Below are 21,786 nucleotides of genomic sequence, written 5' to 3'. Positions count from 1 at the left end.
AAGAAGGATTTTTATTAAGAACTCAAATAGATGCTGCCAGAATAATTAATCCAGGAGTAGATGGACTAATGACATAACCCAGTATAAGCCAGCTTTATATATGTTAACGTTATTTCATAAATTATCTTTTCCCCACCAGTTATTTAATAAAACTATAGTTCCTTCATGACTTCTAAACCTGCTTCAGTATTTCCTTTCACTCCCCCCACCCCATTCTCAGTAGCCAATTCTGTCTCTGAAGTATAATTTCCCAGGTCCCTGATGCTTAACTTGAGTAATTTTCTTTCTTTTCTTTTCTTTTCTTTTTTACATTTTAGTCTGGGACAGCATCAGCTTTATGGACACTGACCCATAGATGGTAGTGTAATGTATCAGTTTAGCAGTTTCATTTCACAGAGCACTTTATAATATTCTACTTGCATATCTTGAGAACTTGCCAAGGGGGAGGGGGCTGATTTGCAGCTGCCACTTCAGAACCTGATTTCCATAAGTATTGTCCTGCTCATGCTCATTAGATTACGCAAAAAATTTCATTCTTCTTTGGGGAATTTTTTCTGAAGAAGTGGCATATGTTTTCTTCACTTTTTTTTACAAGTCTTTAATAGAACTATTTGGGTTTTTTTAAAAAGACCTCATATTCTTTGCGGAAACTCCTGTACTTTTTTTATTTAAAAAATCCCTTTCCTTCATTGCTGGAACTCATGCAACCTTTATTTATTCTAGTTTTTAATAGCCTGTAGTAATTTACATCTGCCCTGTAGATAGCCAACACAGATTTCTGCAAGAAGCAGCTGAGTTCCTGGAAAGTTCTTTGTAGTCAGGCTGCAGCAGTTTCCTCTGCAGCAGCCATGACTGGTTTTTGTGTGTTGATAGTATTGCACATGACCTTACTGCTGAAGTCTAGGATTCCTGTCAAAGCTAGATTATTCTTGTGAGAGGAAAATAAACTCTTTCCACAAAGACAACTAGGCTAAGCAGACAAGCAAGATTTTAAGAAATAAGGACAATATGTCTAGTTTTCTGTCATTATGTTTACTATACTATCATTTCTAGTTATTTCTCTTCAGAGTACTTTCATATTATATGCGCCAAAGCTTTTTAGAAAGTAATAAATTAAACACACTGGGTAGAGTATTTTAAGTAAATCTTTTCCTCTCATTTTAAAGCTGGTCCTTGGTTACAGAAACTGTGTTAAACCAGTTAGGAAGATATACTGAAGATTTAAAATAAGCAATGTCTTTCACTCAAAAATTATCTTATGGATGCAATCTTGAGAGCGAAAACGTTGTAAACACTAAATTATATTATAAAGAACATGTTGCCATTTCCTTCCAGTAATAGTTTACACTGTACAAGAAAAGTATCTAACTGGGAATGAGTACACATTTATTTTCTTAATATGAAAACCTTGGTACAAGAAACACACTGAGGCTATTCTCACGCGTGGTGGAAACCGGCCTAAGGGAGCCCAGCTCAGTTTCCACTGCACGTGAAATAGCCTCATTGATTCATAAATACTATAACCAGTTAAAAATCACAAGTAGTGTTTTAAACAGAAGTCTTCAAGTTCTACATGACTAGAAACTATATAATTGTGTCACTGTGCTTGGCTAAAATTTCAAATCTCAGAGAAAGAAATTATGATAAAGCTGTAGATCTAGATGAGAGATAGATTTATTTTTACTAATTCCTTATGAATTGTAAATTTATTTATTTGTTTATTTTTATTACATTTTTATACTGTCCCATCCAAAGGTTACATGTGTACATTGCTTAATATAGGTCAAAATACATCGATTTCACTAATATTACAGAATTTGTCAGTGTGTTACTGTGTTCATCTGTGCCAGCTGTCTTCCCTTTCTTGAAATCATCTTGTTGAGCTGATTTGCCTGAAACATACAGTGCATATAGAACTATCACATACAGTGCATATAGGTGGCGCAGTGGTAAAAACTGCCGCCCTGTAACCAGAAGGTTGCAAGTTCGATCCTGACCAAGGGGCTCAAGGTTGACTCAGCCTTCCATCCTTCCGAGGTCGGTAAAATGAGTACCCAGAATGTTGGGGGGCAATATGCTGAATCATTGTAAACCGCTTAGAGAGCTTCCAGCTATAGAGCGGTATATAAATGTAAGTGCTATTGCTATTGCTAAGTGCTAAGATCCGAGCAATGACAGTACAATCAACATATCTCAGAATTTATTATTTCTAAAGTGGGGAAACCTGCTGTCCACTCAACTCCTGTGCTGGTTTAAATTCTGTGGAAGTAATCCTACTTCACAAGCTTCAGTGAACTGGTCTCCTACTTTGTTCCCTCTAACAAGGATTCCCAGATGTCGTTGACTAAGTAAAGTGTGCCATCAAGTCGATTTCGACTCCTGGCACCCACAGAGCCCTGTGGTTTTCTTTGGAAGAATACAGGAGGGGTTTATGCCTCCTCCCATGCAGTATGAGATGATGCCTTTCAGCATCTTCCTATATCGCTGCTGCCCAATATAGTACCAGCGGGAATTAAAACTGGCAACCTTCTGCTTGTTAGCCAAGCTTTTCCCCACTGTGCCACTTAGGGTGTTGTTGACTACAACTCCCATAATCCCCAAGCAAAGGCTATTGCAGCTGGGGATGCTGGGAGTTGTGGTCAACAACATCTGGGAATCCCTTTTAGAAGTAACACTTGTCTCCTAGCCTCTGTTCAACAAACTTAAAATGGGCCTTCTGGGCTCCTTATCCCAAGACCATATCATGGGATAAACAGCCCCAAATCTCTTATACCTGTGCAATACAAGTACTCTAATTCTTTTATACCAGACACTTGTTTATAGCTGCTTCCCTCATAGACACAAAGAAATCTTTTACATATTTAATGTATGAGTTATTCAGAAGCAACTCCATTTTATCCTTTCCCTCCTTTTTCCTTTCTGAGCCCCCCCCCAACCCCCCCCCCCCCACACACACTACAGGATCCCCACTGGGACAAACTTCTCAACAACAAAACATTTTATTACTAGATAGAATAAAACAACACCCTGAAGCTGTTTTCATGAGCAGCTAAGACTGGGCTTGGGTGCCTGTGAGAACCGCTTCAGCAGCATCTCGGTGGCAAACCCGCCAAAGAAGCCCACCAGTTAGCCGAGGTTAAGGGCATGTTCACACCCTTCACTCTGTCTAACTAATTGTATGTCAGCTGCGGGAATCTCCACAATGCACTGCATACTCACGTGGTGCATTGTGGGGTTTCTGGGGGCAGGGATGAGACATTCTGGCCACCAAACCTCTACACTGCCTGGGGTGGCCACATGTTAATCCGTGCACCCAGGCTCTTCACAATAATTACATGCTTGTCTGTGAGGAAAGTAAGGTTAACAAACCTTCCTTCCCACCCGCCTACCCACTCCAGCTCGCGATCATGCGAAAGGGCCCCTTATTAAAAACACTAAAGAAATATATTTGACAGGGCGGATGACACATGATGTTTACAATTAAAATGTTAAATCCTATCTTTAGTTCTCAAAACAGACCCTCTACCAACCATAAGACCTGTTATCAAGGCTGGTTCACACGCAACAGCTGGGTCGGTTCGCACATAATGGAGCTCTTTTCACAATAACGGAGAAGAGCTCCTTCAAGCTCTGTGGAGAGAGCGGGTTTGCCCGACACTATGTGCAGACGACCACTCATCCTTCTCTGGGAGGGCGGATCATTCATACAGATGAGCGGCGGCTCACCTGCAGCTCACCTGCAGCTCTCCTGCGCCTCGCCCAGCTACTCCAGGGGTCGAGTGCACAGAAATCTCCCCACCCGAAGCCCCAATAATGCATCGTCCGAGTGCACGTTGCATTACTGGGATCCCCCTCTCACTGCCAAGTGTGTCTGCAGCTGCGGCACACACACAACCCCCCAAAATATGTCCCTGAGGCTGGGGAAAGTGAGGGATTGGCAAAAATAATTATGTGCTTGATGTCAAGTACCAGAGACAAACAACTCATTACAAGTACTGGGTGCAACCCTCTGGTTCCAAAGATGTCATTCTCTGTTTCACCAGGACCGTTCACAAGGCTTGAGTGATCTTGAATTCCTATTTTATGCCCTCAAACTATATAAACTCTGCAATTTACTCCATTCACAGATGTACTAATATTTATTATTTTACATATCATGTAAAGTAATCTGATCATTTATTTATAATATCAAAGAATAACACACCTGCTTATTAATCAGCAGCCTTTGCACCTGGAAAATTTTAAGCACATGCATCTTGCTCTGGCAGACATATACAAGGTGCACCCAGTGAGATCCTTTTTCTTCAAACAGCATATTCCTATGTTGTACGAAAAACCACTTTCAAAGGTTTCTAACTGTGTAATCCCAAGCATGCTCACTCAAAAGGTTGTTATACTGAGCTCAATGATACTTCCTCCCAAGAAGGTTTGCATCAGATTGCAATCTAACTTTCAGAAATTTTTTGCCAAGCAGTGTGGAGGGATGCTTGCTGAGAAACCTATCACGCCTGCCATGTAGTAGCATTATGTAGCATGTAAAAAGCATAGTATGCTAGAATATTTTAAAATGTAACCAGAAAATTTTAGTAGTAGTTAATCAGTTACACAAAATTTACTGTACACATACTATGTACCTTTTCACCCTATATAAAGAAAAGACTAGCTTATTTGATAATCAAAACATGTTATGCAGCTAGCATCATTTATACAGGTGGTTTCACTGAATAAATTCAAATTAGTTTCATGATTCAGTTTAACAAAAGGAAATATTTTTAAAAGTGGTTTTAGTCAGAACTGAGAAAGTACAGAAACATTCCAAAAACCCAAACATATTCCCCTCCTCCATATTTCCTGAAATAATTTGCATTCATTCTATATTCAGATATATTCATGTAAAATGTTAATATGATCACATATACATAACAAAATATAGAAATTCCTTTCACATTCCCATCAATGACTAAGGTTCTGATTTCTGATACTACATGATTACAAGTAGCCTGTGGTTGATTAGAGGAACTCCCCATGGTAAATTACTTCAGATGATTATAATTCTATAAACCAAAATATTTACAAGTTTATCTCTTTTTCTCTAAGCAAGAAAGTCATTTTAAGAAGATGCAGAAATTCCCTCACATACTGTACAATAGAAAATCTCATTCATTCTTTGAAGCGAGTCTCATGATCAGTGAGACTCGCCTGAATGGGGTTCGTGGGGATAGTGGGCAGTGTCTCCCCGCAGACAAGCACACTGGCAGCCCTGGGTGGCCGGATCAGCCGTCCACATGACTGCTGGCTACGTAATGAAGCTGGCAGGGGCTGCAGGGATTGGCCCCCAGAAGTTCCAGGGATGCCCCACGTGAGTGCAGTTTCATCTTCCTGGCAGGGGTCTCCTCGTGTGTTGCCGCGCCGCGGAGCCACACCACACCATGGTAAAATAGACGGGGTTAGTGGAGCGCTCGCTTCACTAACCTCTTCTAAGGGGAAGGCTACCTAAGCAGGTTACCCGCTTTGAGGAGCCTGGGCTCGCCTGCGAGCCTGGTAGTTTTCACACTCACCCCAAAGCAGGCAAGGCTCCCTTAGCTCGCTTTTGGCCGATTGTGAAAATCTCCTCTTTATCTTCAAGGTACTCCACACATCAGCCTAGTCCTTCCAATGTTTCAGTTTAGGACACAAAAATCAACAAATCTGTTCATTAAAGTAATATTCTTTAAGCATCTGGGTCTTTAACACTGGGAACTGGCAACATTTATTTATTTATTTACTTACTTACTTACATATTTTTATACCGCCCAAAACCTATGTCTCTGGGCGGTTTGGAATTGCAGCTATAATTTGGAATTGCAGCTATAATTAGTGGGGGAGGGGAGATTAACAATCAATTTGAAAGCTACAATTGAAACACAACCTCTAAAATGCAATTCCTGGAATAACCAGGGAAGCAAAAACTCTATAGAAGAGTAACAAAAATGGTTTCATACAAATTTTAAATCACCTTTGAAGCTCTCATGCTACTTATATCAATGTCCAGTTGTCATTCATATAGAAGCAGCAACCAGAGGGGTACTTATTGGGGAACAAACATACTAATCAATATTTTTTCACTGCCAACCCAATTAAGGCAAGACCTCATGCATGAAAATGTCTTTATACTGAGGACACACAATCTAGTCCTCTCATTTGTTAAACACCCACACACATGGGTGTGGCTGACATGAGGGAAACTATTTAAAGTACTCCCATTGAAGTTTGGCAATTGATTTATACAACCAGTTAACTTTGGCCCATTTGATCTAGATAGGCCAAACAGTCTGCATGGTTTGAAGACCACTTCCAGTTTGTGGTGATGTGACCTGACATAAGACCTGAACATTCAGATTAATATTTGAATACTTAATATGTACTTGAGAGGCCAGAGCTCCTAACATTTCAATATTTATGTTTACTCCATCTGATGTAAATAAACTGAAATCAATCACTGTCATCTTGACTAACGAAGCACCTTAGACTGAAGCGTTCCAGATTAATGCAGCATTGGTAGCATGGTTATGGATGGACATGAGTTTAGGATATTGTATCTATCAGATATACTGGGAGATGCACATAGGGAGGGTCATACCTCAGAAAATATGAAGCTGGACCTGGATTCAAGTTCCTGCACCAATTCTCCGTACAAATTTTTTGTAACGTTTTCTGTGAGATGTTATTCAGATAGCATTCGATGCCACACACAGGTGATCTGAATTTATGTAACTGTCAGTGATTGATGATATGTAGCAGCAGCACAGCAGAAGTATTTTGTATTTACTGAGCATGTCCAAACAAACTCTGGAAAATAAAACAAATATACAGTCTTCCCATCCTAAAACTATATTTCTACAAAACTGCAGGATGCCAGCTTTCAAACAATGCCTCATCCAGCTGGCTACTGTCCCACTAAATATACTTACTGCTCACCCACACACTGGAGTTTCCCTCTGCTACTATGTGAAGTTAGGGGATGTTAAAATATGAATGAATTGAAACAGACAGAGCTCCTGAGTCATCTAACATGCATTCTGATAAATGTATGTACAACAGGTTCAAGGGATGTAAGATTTTGGAAATAAGTATTAAAGTACTGAGATGGAACAAGAGGTAAGGCAGACAACATTACTCTTTGCCAAACATGATGGCCAGCACTTTTCATTTCATGCAAGGCCACATGAAAATGTTAAGTCTGCCCCATCACTTACTCACCTCCACTATTAGAGAGGGAATTACTACTCTGTATGCCTCCCACCTTAAGTGGCACAGCGGGGAAATTGACTAACAAGCAGAAGGTTGCCAGTTTGAATCCCCGCTGGTATGTTTTCCAGACTATGGAAAACACCTATATCGGGCAGCAGCGATATAGGAAGATGCTGAAAAGCATCGCCTCATACTGCACGGGAGATGGCAATAGTAAACCCCTCCTGTATTCTACCAAAGACAACCACAGAGCTCTGTGGTCACCAGGAGTCGACACCAACTTGACGATAGCCACCTAATGGTACAGCTAATGGTGAGGAAATGCTTGACTAACAAGCAGGTTGCCAGTTTGAATCCCTGCTTGTACTATATTGGGCAGCAGCAATATAGGAAGATGTTGAAAGGTATTATCTCATACTGCGCAGGAAGAAGCAATGGTAAACCCCTCCTGTATTCTACCAAAAGAAAACCACAGGGCTCTGTGACCGTCAGGAGTCTAAATCAAATTGACAGCACACTTTACCTTCATGCCTCCCAAAGTGAAAAGTTAATCTGCTTCCCATTCCTATTGTGATATACAATGCAAAGCTAACTGGTGTACAGTTCAGCAGTCTACTGGACTCTGCATGTCCTAGCATAAGTATTGACTATATTTAGGCAGTCTGCGCTTTTAATCCAGTTGTGCAATTTAGATGTTACTTTATACATGCTTTAAAAAGGACACTCAAAATAAATACTTTTTCAGAACATTCCAAAACAAGGTCCATTTTTCATGTATGTTTTTTTGGGAAATGAAATTAGCAGTACCAGTTAGAGAGTAGATTACAGTTCCATTATTTTGGCATAAAGGACACTATAGTGTGTGCCCCTTATTATCCATGTATGAACTCTAACAATGTATCTTTTAATGACAGAGTAAAAAATCATATTCATACATTTTTCAGTTTAAACCAGAAAAGAATGATATATAAAATGCATGAATAATAAATTGTTATTTGTGCTTATTATATCATTATCTGCGAATGAAAATTTGTTCTCACAATACTCATTTCAGTCAAAACTGAAACTAGTCATTTGCTACCAAGGGAGAAATGTTGGACTATAGTGAAATGCAAGCACAGGTTTTACTTAATGCTTCTTTTTCTGCACAACTTTGTGGTGTGCAAGTTGCATGTAAGCCCTGGGCACAAATCTTTGGAATGCTGGTAAATGCTGGGTTGTTTAAGAACGAGATGTTAAGGCAAGATAATATTCCCTTGCAATAAAGGACCTTTCTATGAATATGGATGTGTTAACTGAGCAAAGAGACCCCTTTTAAAGTGGTTATTCTCTTTATTTAGCAGGGGAAGAACAACTGGCCCTATCCAACCCCTGCACAGCATCCCTGCAATGGCTGTTGCTGGTATCTGCCTTATGTTTCTTTTTAGATTGTGAGCCCTTTAGGGACAGGATAGCATCTTATTTATGTATTATTTATTTTTCTATGTTAACTGGTTTGAGAACTTTGGTTGAAGAGCAGTATATAAAAATCCGTAGTAGTAGTAGTACTTTTTATCAGCTTCGGCTGACACGCCAACTGCGTCCGTTTCTTGAGTTGAACAACCTCAAAACAGTGGTACATATGCTGGTAACTTCTAGGCTGGATTACAACAATGCACTCTATGTGGAGTTGCCTTTGTACTTAGTCTAGAACTACAATTGGTTAAGAATGCGGCAGCCAGGTTGGTCTCTGGGTCATCTAGGTCATATTACTCCTGTGTTGAAGGAACTACACTGGCTGCCAATACATTTCCGGGCAAAATACAAGGTGCTGGTTATTACCTATAAAGCCCCAACAGCTTAGGCTCTGGGTATTTGAGAATGTTTTCTTCACCACGAGCCCCACCGCCTGTTAAGATAATTTGGTGGCTACTCGGGAACAGGCCTTCTCCATTGCAGCCCCTGGACTTTGGAATGCGCTCCCTGTTGAAATAAGAGCCTCCCCATCTCTGGCAACTTTTTAAAAGGCACTGAAGATGCATTTATTCACCCAGACTTTTAATTAGATTTATAGTTTTAATATTGGGTTTTCAATGTTTTCAATGTTTTAAATGATTTTAATTGTAAACCACCCAGAGATGCCAGGTTTTGGGTGGTATAGAAATATTTTGAATGAATGAATGAATAGTAGTAGTTGTAGCAGCAGCAGCAATAGTAGTAGTAGTAGTAGTGTGTTTGTAGGTGTTGGTGGAGATTCCTTTAAAACTTTTTGAATAACTGTGGTGCTATCCTCCATTCTTTCTCCCTCACCATCCCCAATTATTTTGCTATTTTCATTGCAATAAGAAGATAAAACAATCTTCCAAATAAGACTATTGAGTCTTGAATAAAGGGTATTATTGTTCAGAAATAATCATGCAACACATATTATAGCTAGATATATGCTTCTTATGCCCACATACAATTTAGCCTGCAGTTTCACATCTGCAGAACTACCTATTTGCCAATTACCCAACATTTGTGTATCTGATTATTCCCCTCATGAATTACCTTATGCTTCTGTTTATTGAATTTCTTATTCTTTACTTTAGGGAATTTATTCCAAGCATGATAATCATATTGTAGTTTCTAGCTTCCTTAGCATTTAACATCTCTCCTGCCTCTTCACCTTTTTACAACTTTGACTGGCACACTTTTTCCAAAATCTGTCAAGATGCTAATTAAATTAACAAACATAAATGAAACAAAAGGAGAAAATCCTGTGAGGATCCAAATCATTAACGTATCATTCCAAGTTTAAAAACTTAATTTAAGAGAATCTGGTCATAGAAGTCTGAATATGTGTGATGGCACTGGACAGAGCTGAAGTTTTCAATTAGCATTGAATTATTTGCAGAACTGATACTTAAGCAGGCACAGCAGAGTTCAGGTCTCTTCACAGCTCTAGTCAACCACCTAAAATAAAGTGTGCTGTCAAGTCGATTTCGACTCCTTGGCACCCACAAAGCCCTGTGGTTTTATTTGGAAGAATACCGGAGGGATTTACCATTGCCACCTCCCACGCAGTATGAGATAATGCTTTTCAGCATCTTACTAGATCGCTGCTGCCCAATATAGTACCAGCAGGGATTCGAACCACCAACCTTCTGCTTGTTAATCAAGCATTTCCCCACTGCACCATTAGGTGGCTAGTCAGCCCCCTACTCCTCTGAATATCAGATGCAGGGGACAGGTATTGGTGGTATCACCATGACCTGCCTGTGACATCTAGCTGGCCAATAGCATAAGACAGAATAAGGTAAATAAGATTGCTGACCAGACTACAATTTGAAAATTCTAATGAGCAAATGAAACAGGGAATTTTCCAACAATTCTTTTGCATAAAAATGTTTAAGGAAGCCAGCAGTTATATTCTGCACTTAGCTCTCATTTATGTCTTAGTCCTGGTAATTTATAAGCATAGGTTGTACTGTTAAGGCTGGCAAGTCATTCTCAGCACAGCCATTTCAAATAAGCTTGTACCAAATTATTTGACAAAGCCTAGATCTAGAGTATACCATGTGCAATCTTTAAGCCTGATGACAAGTAGCAAAGCAAATGACTTCATGCTCTCCTCCTTCATACAGAGGAGAAACATAGCTGGGATGGGAGAGATGTTAAACCTCTCATTATTTCAGTCTATTGGAATATGATAGGCAGATAAGGGCTTTAGGGGGAAAAGATTTGAGTAATGTTTATGTTGTGCTTCTTTCCCCAGCCTCACTTTTCCAGAACTGCTGCCAAAATCCAGGGGAAGTGTGTGACCTCAAACATGACACACATTCCTACCATGGTTTGTTCTGTCACTTTCATCTAATGAAATGGTATGAATTCTTTTGGCTAGAGACCCATAATTCAGCCCCAAGTAAGGACTGCTACCTGAGAAAAGATGATATACTGTGCACATATCATTTTCTGCAGAAACATGAATGAAACTTTGACAAGTACATGGAATTGCTTCATTAGGCCATTTGTTTCATTTATTATTAAGAACCAACCTGGTGATCCATAAACATATCCATGGCCATTTAAAATAAGTACAGCTTTTCCACTGAAGCCCTTATTTTAAAAAGTTAAAGAAATGTACCCTGTAAGTGTTACTGTTTTAAAGAAAAATAATTTGCAGCGATGTTCCTGAGTCTTGTAATTACCCAGTTCAGAATCTTTGCCCTTCTCCAGGACTAGAAAAAGAAAAGTAAGTGTGTGTGTGTGTACGTGTGTGTGTGTGTACACATATGCAAAATCTAGGCTGGTCATGGAACTCTTTTTATTGTAGAGTATTCACACCCCTGAGAATGCTGTCAGAGGTCCACAGAACCATCTGGTCAGAAACCCTTTCCTTCTTCAGAATCTCAGAAAGAATGAAGATAGCAGTCAAATTGTGTGAACACTTCACATTTCTATTATACCCTTTAAAGTGGTATAATAGAAACAATTAGACTTAAAGGCTATGCACAAGAGCAGCCAAACCCTGGATCCGCCCTCACGGTTATCCCAACTTTTAACCCCAGCCTTTAGCCAAGATTAAGAGAACAAGAGCCCCTGGTGGCGCAGTGGTAAAACTGCCGCCCTGTAACCAGAAGGTTGCAAGTTCGATCCTGACCAGGGGCTCAAGGTTGACTCAGCCTTCCATCCTTCCGAGGTCGGTAAAATGAGTACCCAGAATGTTGGGGGGCAATATGCTAAATCATTGTAAACCGCTTAGAGAGCTTCCAGCTATAGAGCGGTATATAAATGTAAGTGCTATTGCTATTGCTATTGCTAAGTGTGCCTGTAACCCTGGCACCAGGGTCGTCCGTATACTCAGGCTGCATGCAGCCCGAGCATACATAGTCAGGCACCTAGGGCGCCCGACTCCCAGGGAAATCCCCCTATGCATCATGTGGGTTGCATGGTACATTTTGGGATTCCTGGAGGCCAGGATTCATTGGAGCAGGACGGATCATGTGGGTGCACGGCAGAGCACCCAAAGGACAACTGACCATTGTCGGGGGGGGAGCAGGTCCATCCTTGCCTCTGCCCCTCCACCCTGTCAGTTGTGTCACCATTTTAGTTTTGATACGTGCTAGGATATCCATTATACACTAACTGAGGTATTCAGAAAAATGATATGAATATCTGACTGAGTCACTGATCACTCGCCCCTTCTGAAACTTCCTACTGCGTGTACATCTTTTGATTGCTGGTTCTTCCATTATCTGAAACAGAGAGGTCATTCACACAAGCGAAAACTGTATCCTACTCAGGTTTGGGAGCTGTGTGTGTTCCCAATTTTTGGTTGTATGGAAACAACGTAAGAGGAAAAACTGGGTAGAAGTGATTGTGTGGAAGCAAGGTAAGAGGAAAAACTGCGTAACTTTCCCCTCTACCTTGTATCCACACAATTACTTCTACCCAGGTTTTCCTACCTTGATTCAACACAACCGAAAACTGGGAGAACACACAGCTTCCAAACCTGGGTAGAACAGAGTTTTTGATTGCGTGAATGACCTCAGAGACTCACAAGAGCAGTGGCTGTTGATGAGTGTTCAAGCTTTAAACATTATAAAATTGTCTTAGTTCTACAAATGACTGATTCAAGGACCTTCACTGCTCTCAGCCTTTTCAGTGGAATCTTTCTTATACAGCAGTGGGATTACATTATTCACTGTAATTATACATGAGCATGTCCCATTCACTTCAACAAGACATGCATATATGTCAATATGAAGCACTTGACAATACAATATTTGACTTCAATAAATTAACAAGTGATCAACTGACAACATTTGACTGGTCATGCAACATCTCTGACCTAAGCAATACTGGCATTTATGATTTTTTTTTAAGACAGATTTTCTTCAAACACAATTCCTGGCATGCTTCTTCAGGTAAAGAAAAACTTCACTCTATAAAGAACTATGCACAGGATTCACATAGTTCTTCCATCAATGGACAGTTTTTCCATCAATGGCCCCAAACAACTAAGAGAAGATACCATCTTGTTGCAAGCAAATTAACACTCCCAACAGCACTCAAAGATCCAGTACCCAGACATGTCAATACTATTCTAATTCCCCATTCAGAAGCCTACTTTTTCATAACAAATAAAATCCACCAAGTATCTGGTTGTAGCTACTAAAACAAGTTAGCCTGAGTACCAGCAATTCTTTGAATTAGAGAAAGACATACACAGAAGACTTGTTTCCATGTAATCAAGGCAGAATATCAAAGTGTCCTGTATTATCCACAGTCTATCTTACCTTCTGTGTATATACCACTTCCAACACCAAAATATGAAGCAGAATATTGGGGCAGATTATTATCTTATATAGTATTCCTCCTGACTCCTAACAGTTATCTTGCTGAATTTAAAAAGGAACATATTTTGCTTGGCAAATTCCTGTTCCACCCAACATAATTTCCAGCACCAGTAGTTATTAGTTAGCAACAGTGGTTCCCAAACTGGGAGCCTCCAGATGTTGCTGAACTACAGCTCCCATCATCCCCAGTCACAATAAATTATAGTTGGGGCTGATGGGAGTTGTAGTTCAGCAACATCTGGAGGCTCCCAGATTGGGAACCACTGAGTTAGCCACTAGCTGTGGGAAACTTGCCTGAATGCCACAGCTCATCACAAAGAATAAAGCCAAAAAGCTATCCCTGGAATGATGTCAAGTAAAAAACATTCATAGAAATGAACTGGCTTAATCTAATGCAGCAATTAAAAGAAAGAGATTCTGGAATCAAATGGTGCTGTTCTACATCAGCAGTTAAGGCAAGCAGGCATCACTTGGGCAAACTGGATCTGTAAACTTCTAAGTTGCAGAACTGTTATCTCAAGGAATAACTATTTTTTTTAATATACAATTGGAATAAAGCTTGAATCTGGACCTAATTAGAATGCAGAAAGAACCAAAGTACCTACCATCTAGCCAGGACCCTGATGAAGCCTTTGAGAGGCTTGATAGTTACTCCAAACACCTAGACCAGGGATCTCCTAACCTGTGGTACTCCAGATGTTGCTCAACTACAACTCCCATCATTCCCAGCCACAACTTTGGTTGTAGTTCAACAACATCTGGAGTACCAGAGGTTGGGAAACCCTGAACTAGACTGTATTAAAAGAAGCTAAGGATATGTCCTCTTCACACCAGTTAAGGTAAAGTTGCTGCCACAACCATGGACTATAGCCACTGGTGACAGTTAAGTTCTTTATACTTCACTGTTGCTTACTTCACATTCTTCAGCGGCCTCCATGTTTTAACCATATGTATTTTATTTATTCAATTTATTTATTCATTCAGTTTACATACCACCCTACCTAAAGTGGCTTAGGGTGGTTTACATTAAAATCAAACACACATAATAAAACAATTTTTAAGGCCCAATCCCAGGTAGCCACCAGATGAACTGGTGGCACTCAAAGATGGACCCTTCCTAATTATCTTAATGAGTAGTGGTGATCTTGTAGAAAAAGGCACTCTCTCATGGAACCCAGACCTAAGCCACATATTAAGAGTTAGGCAAATATTCCAACTAATTTCCTACTATTACCAAAATTATTTCTCAGCTCTTTGCACCTGCATACAAAGATAGTCCAGGACCCCACCCATATCCACAATAACAGATCCACATGGAGAAAAGCCACTAAGTTCACAGCCTGCCACTGTGGAAACTATGCCCACTTCAGCTTGTCTTCTCACAACAGGGTTTCCCCTTAATTACAAGTAGAAATAATGTATACAGCATAAGGCGAGTCCTGCTGGATGGACCAAAGCCCCATCAAATCCAGCATCCTGTTTCCTACAATGCCCAACCAAATGCCTCTGGGAAGCCCACAAGTAGGACATAATAGCATTCTTCTGCTACCCGCCCTCCCCCCAAACCAAAAAATAGAATTCATCAGCCTCTGAACACGAAGGTTCCACAAAGGTCTATCAATGTTCTGATGGCTATTTTCAATGAATTTCTCTAATCACCTTTTGAAGTCATTTAAAATCATAGCCATCACCACATCTTGAAACAGCAAATTCTTTATAAACATGCACCATGTTAAGTACTTCCTTTTGTCTGCCCTATATTTCCTACTATCAATTTCATTGGATGATCCCAGGTTCTAGTGTTATGAGAGAGGCAGAAAAACCTCTCTTTAGCCACTGTCTACAAATTCATTAAAGATAGCCATCAGAACACTGATAGACCTATTTGGAACCTCCATGTTCAAAGGCATAATTTTATTATTATTATCATTATCATCATCATCATCATCATCATCATCATCATCATCATCATTACATTTATATCCCGCTCTTCCTCCAAGGAGCCCAGAGTGGTGTACTACATACTTAAGTTTCTCTTTCACAACAACCCTGTGAAGTAGGCTAGGCTGAAAGAGAAGTGACGGGCCCAGAGTAACCCAGCTAGTATTATGGCTGAATGAGGATTTGAACTCGGGTCTCCCCAGTCCTAGTCCAGCACTCTAACCACTACACCATGCTGGCTTTATAAACTTCTATCATGTCTCCTATGTCACCTTATTCCTAAACGGGGGGCAGGGGGATTGTAGCCTTTCTTCATAAGAAAAATATTCCAACCCCCTAATCATTTTGGTTACCCTTTCCTGTACTTTGTCCAGCTCTACAATAACCTTTTTGAGATGAAAAAACCAGAACTGTACAGAGTATTCCAAATATGGCTGCACCATAGATTTTGTAAAGGGTATTACAATATTGGCAGCTTTATTTTTGATCCATTTCCTAATGATCCTTAGTATGTAATCATCTTTTCACAGCTGCTGAACACTGGGGTGATGTTTTCATTGAACTATCCACCGCGACCCCATGATTTATTTCGTGTTTAGTCAATGCCAGCTCAGACCTCATCAGTGGATAGTTCACAAACTCTTCCTGATACTCCTTATTTGTCTCACAAGGTCAACTGGCTAAGCCTGATCCATATTCAGCCAGCCAACAAAATCTCTCATCAGGAGGCCAGATGAGGCTTGAAAGTGTTCACTATTACAATTACTTCTTCCAATTCAGGTAAGTGTTTCAGGATGTCATCTGCATTCATAGGCTCTTCATCCTTGGAGTTTGTCTGGAAGGAAAACCATCAGCATCTGCCTTTTGGCCAGAATCCAGGGTTTGATCATTATCTGTGTGGTTTGACTCACACAAAAAAGAATGTAAGGATCCATGTTGTGTAGTACTCGAAACAGCAGGAATGCAAGCTGCTGAGATGGCTGCACTGTAGAAAGTGCAGCCTGTAGAAAGCCCAAAACAGAAGCCCCACTGTAGAAAGCCCCAAACAGAACCGAGGGGAAAATAGGAAACGGGCCTGTATTGGAAACTTTTTCTGAGACTGTTGATAATGAAATGCACCAATTCGACACTCAGATTATTATCTTCAGCTTACACAAAGAGCTGGGAAATCTTGCTGAAATGTAAAATTTTTCTCCCAATTACTTTGTGAACACACCAAAAGATAGATATCAGGCACTCTGGATGTGATGACAGTTTATTTCAATTATTTATGACAATTCATCATAATGTACAGTAATGGTACTTGTAGCACAGTGAAGTCTCTGTAATAAGAACCCTCAGTAGAGCACTCTGCCTACTGCTTCTCTTACATCAGCCACTGTTAATATTTCATGATTGCTTACTGTAATAGGAGGACATTACTACATTTTTACATTCATGACTATGAATTTATACTTGCATTCTGATGTACACTTGCCAGTAATATAATTAAATCAAAAAACCTTTTTAAATATGTGTCCATAAACTGCAAACCAGACTAGTTCTGCTTATCTGGACATAATATATCAATTGCCGCATTCCCCAACAACTCAATCCCACAAACACTTAACTCGGAAGTAAATTACATTGATTTCAGAACTCCCAAGTGAGGGTTCTTTTAGGACAGTTGTACATGCAGGAGTACATGAAGACCTCAGTTTTTACAGAAACAGAATTGTAATGTTTATTCTTGCTTTATATAGTTAATTTCTCTCTCCACGAGAGAGAGACTGGTTAAAAACTCTTTTCATATAAAGCAAACTAATATGTTAAAAAAAAAAAGATGCATTAGCATGTAATTCAACACTGGAATACCTTTGCTGTATTTTGCAGCTTATAATTTACTACTGAAATGGTTGTAAACATGTTTGAATGTATTCTTTTCCAGATTCTGAAACATCCTGGTATTCTCTTTTTAAAAGACACGTGTATATATAATTACAACTGTGTTAGTTAATTGAAATGCATTATTACTTGTTTTCATTTTACTACAGTAATTTTCACTATTCATATATGCGAACCAAGTCTATATTAATAGCTTGTTTATCAAGGTGGATTTGTTTAACACTAAAACAAATTAACTCTACCCCATAAAGAATGGACAGTAAAGAATTATTTCATACTATAAAAATCAATTTTAACTGGTAATGTACCATGCAATTAGTATTGTTAGCACACTGGTATCTTGTAACATGCAGTTCTGTTTATTATTAGCAAACATAAAAATATGAAATGCAAGGTTTAACAAAAGGGTACATTACTTAGGAACAATCACTCAGGAACAGTAATTTGGAGGCAATGACTTTTCCGCCAGTTCTGATAAAATTTGTGGTCATTTTAGCTGCAAAATTTGCAGCTAAAATTTGTGGTCATCAACCTTGCCTTCCACCTGTTCTGGAGATGCACATGTCGTCATACTGAACTTTGCAGGCACTCAGAAGTAGCAAGAAAGGCCACCTTTCTAAGTGCCTCAATAGTCCCGTGCAATGTCAGAGAGAGCCTCACCCTCATCCTGAGTCTAGAGGAGGGCCGGAATTTACCCCTGATGTCATGATGGGCTTCAGAGACACCTGGAAGCACCGATGCCCATTGCTATCTGAGTGCCCCCAGCCCTCTTTTTCAAGAATTTTCATCCATTCTTTGAGCTTAGAGACATGTGTGGGACGCGTCCCCACCAGGCTTCTCCAGGCTTCTCTCTAGCCTAGGTTCACCTCTGACATCACATTGCACTTTGGAGGCACTCGGAAGTAGCAAATATCTTTGCAGCTTTCCAAGCATTTCTGAAGCTCATCATGCAGGAATCCCTACCTCTCTCTCACCAGACTAGATGATGCACTCACTACTAGAGATTACATTTGAGCAGTGCAGGGAAGGATGTTTCTTGCCTTCAGTTCCTATCTAAAACATTCAACTCTCTTTACTTCTACAGAGGCAACTCCTTATTCCACAGTACAGTAATACCAAGACTGCCCCCTCAACATTTTTATATATATGCAATTCCCATTTATATTAATTGATCTTATTTTTGAATGGGCTGAGGCTCTGGATAGAAATAAATGTGGTTCAGATTGTGGCACGGCAGTTTGAAAATAAAGCTGCCAGCTTTAATTAATTCATTTGCACAAGTAAAATGGTTTTACAGAAATGAAATATATAGTCTACAATTCTATTAGTAGCAGCAGTGAAGACCCTGAACTTATTTAGCATGATATTAAAAAGAAGATGTTTTTAAAGCTGATTTTAAATTTCTTTGGAGCACAGCTTTTAAAAAGGGGGCTCTTTCACACACACACTCCACTCTTACTCAGATCTGTTGAAGTACATGTGTTTTTCTGTACCATTTGACTTTTGAAACTGGTTCAAATAATCTGATATTTTGTGTTAAATTTTGTTCAAAAATGGCCAACTGTCAGAATACAGTAAATACTGAGAGTACTATAGGCAGTTAGATTAATCAATTACATACCTGTGGTTTCTCAAGTTTCCAAGCCTAGTCATGTGTACACTCTCTTCATTTTCTCATGGAGAGAAAAAATAACTTCTGCCAAAATTTGTACTTGGCTTCCACACTGCCACCTATAGTCATAAAGAAGAAATTAGGCGTAAGTCTCTTGGTAGCTGATCATTAACATTCATACTCAAGTATAAAGTTGTATTAAGAGTCTCAAGCATGCCCACCAATAATAAATAGAAAGAGGCTTCCATAATTTCTTTTTAACTTACTTTTTTTTTTAAAAAACCCTCTATTTCCACTCAATAAAAAACAGAGTGGAGGGGAAAGGTAGAGGAGAGGAGAGAGATGTCTGACAAGGCCAGAATGAAGTGCCAAGTTAAAGAACAGCATTTACTTCCAGCTCACCAGACAGATTTTTTCTTGCTGATGTTCTTTCTTGGATAGGGGTACTGCAACTACCCGGACTTTAGTTCTCTGGCTAGTGGCACAGACCAAGCCATCCATCCCTCAAAGGAATGAGCAGTTGGAGAAGAATTATTTCTGGCAGGGAGGAGGGAATCAAGATCACTGAAGCTGCTCATTCTATGGCTGATGATTGGGGTCAGACTGATTTGGCCACCCCTTACCAATGTAGCACTGCCAAGTCCTCACCTGGTGATCTTGTCCATCTCTTTAAACACCTTGAAGCAGCAGGATAGTCTGAAGCTACTGCTTCTATAAACCATGTAAAGGCTAGAAAAGTATACTTCCTGCCTGAAGGTTTCTTTATAGCTTTCAAAGGGCTAGCATCATAACATGAAGGCATCACTAATTAGTTTAGTATTAAAAACAGAAATTCCTCTATAAGCACCAATTTAAATGATATGGTTATTTATGAAGGTATGAATAGATAAATTAAGTAGTGTAAGCATTTTGGAAGCCAGCACAAACCAAAAACTCCAACATTAAACGAAGAGGGTCCACAGAAACAAAATGTGTGTCTAATATCTTCCTGTAACAGAAGTTTTCTCTATTTTATTTTTATAGTAAAATAAAATAAAATGTGTGAAAATAAATACTATTTCTTATAACAGACATTGTCAGTTTTCCAAAGATGACTTTTTGCAAGAATAAGTGTGTTTTTGCAATCGATTTAACATGGTAGTACAAGGAAAAAATGTCACTCTTTCCAGTAACCCCTCGCCGCCAGGAAAACAAGATTATTTCATGCCTAATAGCTGTGCAGCACAAGCCTAGGTGTGTCTACTCAGAAGTAAGTCTCATTGTGTTCCATGGGGCTTACTTCCAGAAAACGGTACAGAGGATTGCAGCCTTAATTCTCATATGCCACCGGTAAGAAAAGCCTTATGTCCACTCATACTGTAAGAGCTTTTCAGATGCAGTGCTATGCCAGTCCTGATCAAACCTGCTAACAACACATAACTTAGAAAAGCAGCATGAAGACCAGGGACGGAAAAGGAGTTAACAGTGGCAATTTTATCTCACACCAGAACAGAGTGCTTCATTGTGCCTTGCACAGGACATACAGGAATGTACTAGTCTCCCCCTTCCCTGAAATTACTACTCAAGAGATATTGTGTTTTGCACATGGCAAGCTACCCTGCCCACTAAGAACGCCAAGCCACTTGTCAAGATGTACACATGCTGTTTCTACACTCTTCCCCTCTCTGTAGCTCTTCTCGGTCCAAAACCCCAAGTAAAAACATTATAGAAGCAAACCAAGCAAAAGGAAAACTAATGTGTGCCATCTACATTGTCATTAGCCACATAACACACACAGCTATAGGTTACAGATACATGCCTGTTCATTTTTAGACTGACACTGGAAGCGGGAGGGGAGCAACACAACACACACACACCACAATCATCACTCACTCACTTTCACAGTCCTCCACCTCCATCCAGCAGGAGAAAGATAGCAAGTTATAAGCTATATCTCGTATTTGACACACGCCACCCCAGTCTCACAATTGGCTCTTGGATGCTGGAGTCCCATTTCTCGCTCTGCTCCCCCCACCCACGGCTGCAGTCACCAGGGGCTGACAATGCGGTGGAAACGGGTGTTGCCCACCTGCGCACATGGGCTCTTCTCTCGCGCGCTCTCGCTCTCTCCCTCTGCCTCCTGGTGCCGCAGGATGAAGCGGCGGTTGCTCCTTGCAGCTCTCTGGGCTTTCCCCCCTCCCCTCACTTAGCCCGCTCCTAGCAGCCTGGGGGAGCCTCACACTGCGGGTGCCGCTCCTTCGCCGCTTGGGATTCCTAAGGAGGGAGGCAGGCAGGCAGGCAAGCAGCTCGTCCCCTCGCAGCCCACAAGCCGCTACTCCCTCCCTGAGCGCGCGCGCTCTTTTGCGAGGCACGTTTCTCCCGCCGGCTCCGCTCGCGAGCGCCCAGAAACCAGCAAAGTCCCGGCGCATCTATAGCCGGTGCCCTCCCCTCCTCCTCTCCTCCTCCCCCATGCTTTTTATCACATGCCCAAGTCTCCAGGCGCCTCTCGCGCCGCTTGGTGCGCGCAGCCCTCTCGCCAGCCTGCCTACTGCCTACACACAGCCAGTCCGCCCCCTCCGCCCGCCTGCACCACAACCTGACTGAGGCACACAACACACACACACACACACACAGAGCCAGTCACCTGACTCTGCCGCTTTCCCCACCGCCCCCTCCCTTTTCCTTTCCCCGACCACGCTCGCCTGAAGCACTCGAGCCAGCCCACCTGTCTGCGCCCCCTCCCAGCCAGCCAACCACCCACCCTGCTCTCCCTGCCAGCTAACCACCCACCCACACAGTATTTCAGAGAGAGAGAGAGAG

At 40.7% G+C, this 21,786-nt stretch overlaps 1 protein-coding gene across 2 annotated transcripts in view; it reads right to left on the bottom strand.

The window, feature by feature from the left end:
• The window catches only part of DIPK2B (divergent protein kinase domain 2B), a 370,971-nt gene extending 349,479 nt beyond the window's left edge, over positions 1-21,492 (bottom strand). Inside the window, exons 1-2 of one of the 2 annotated variants that reach the window (XM_053309380.1) lie at positions 21,056-21,492; positions 18,997-19,106 (exon numbers count right to left, since the gene is read on the bottom strand). In XM_053309380.1, coding sequence (XP_053165355.1) covers positions 18,997-19,028 — 32 coding nt within the window. In that variant the 5' untranslated portion in view covers positions 19,029-19,106; positions 21,056-21,492. The other variant, XM_053309381.1, reaches the window with a different exon arrangement.
• Between the last annotated feature and the right edge of the window lie 294 nt (positions 21,493-21,786).

The sequence above is a fragment of the Hemicordylus capensis genome, chromosome 3 (genome assembly GCF_027244095.1).
Source record: "Hemicordylus capensis ecotype Gifberg chromosome 3, rHemCap1.1.pri, whole genome shotgun sequence".
NCBI classification, from domain to species: domain Eukaryota; kingdom Metazoa; phylum Chordata; class Lepidosauria; order Squamata; family Cordylidae; genus Hemicordylus; species Hemicordylus capensis.
Note: the sequence above shows the minus strand (reverse complement) of the source record. Positions and strands in the feature narration are given on the sequence as shown.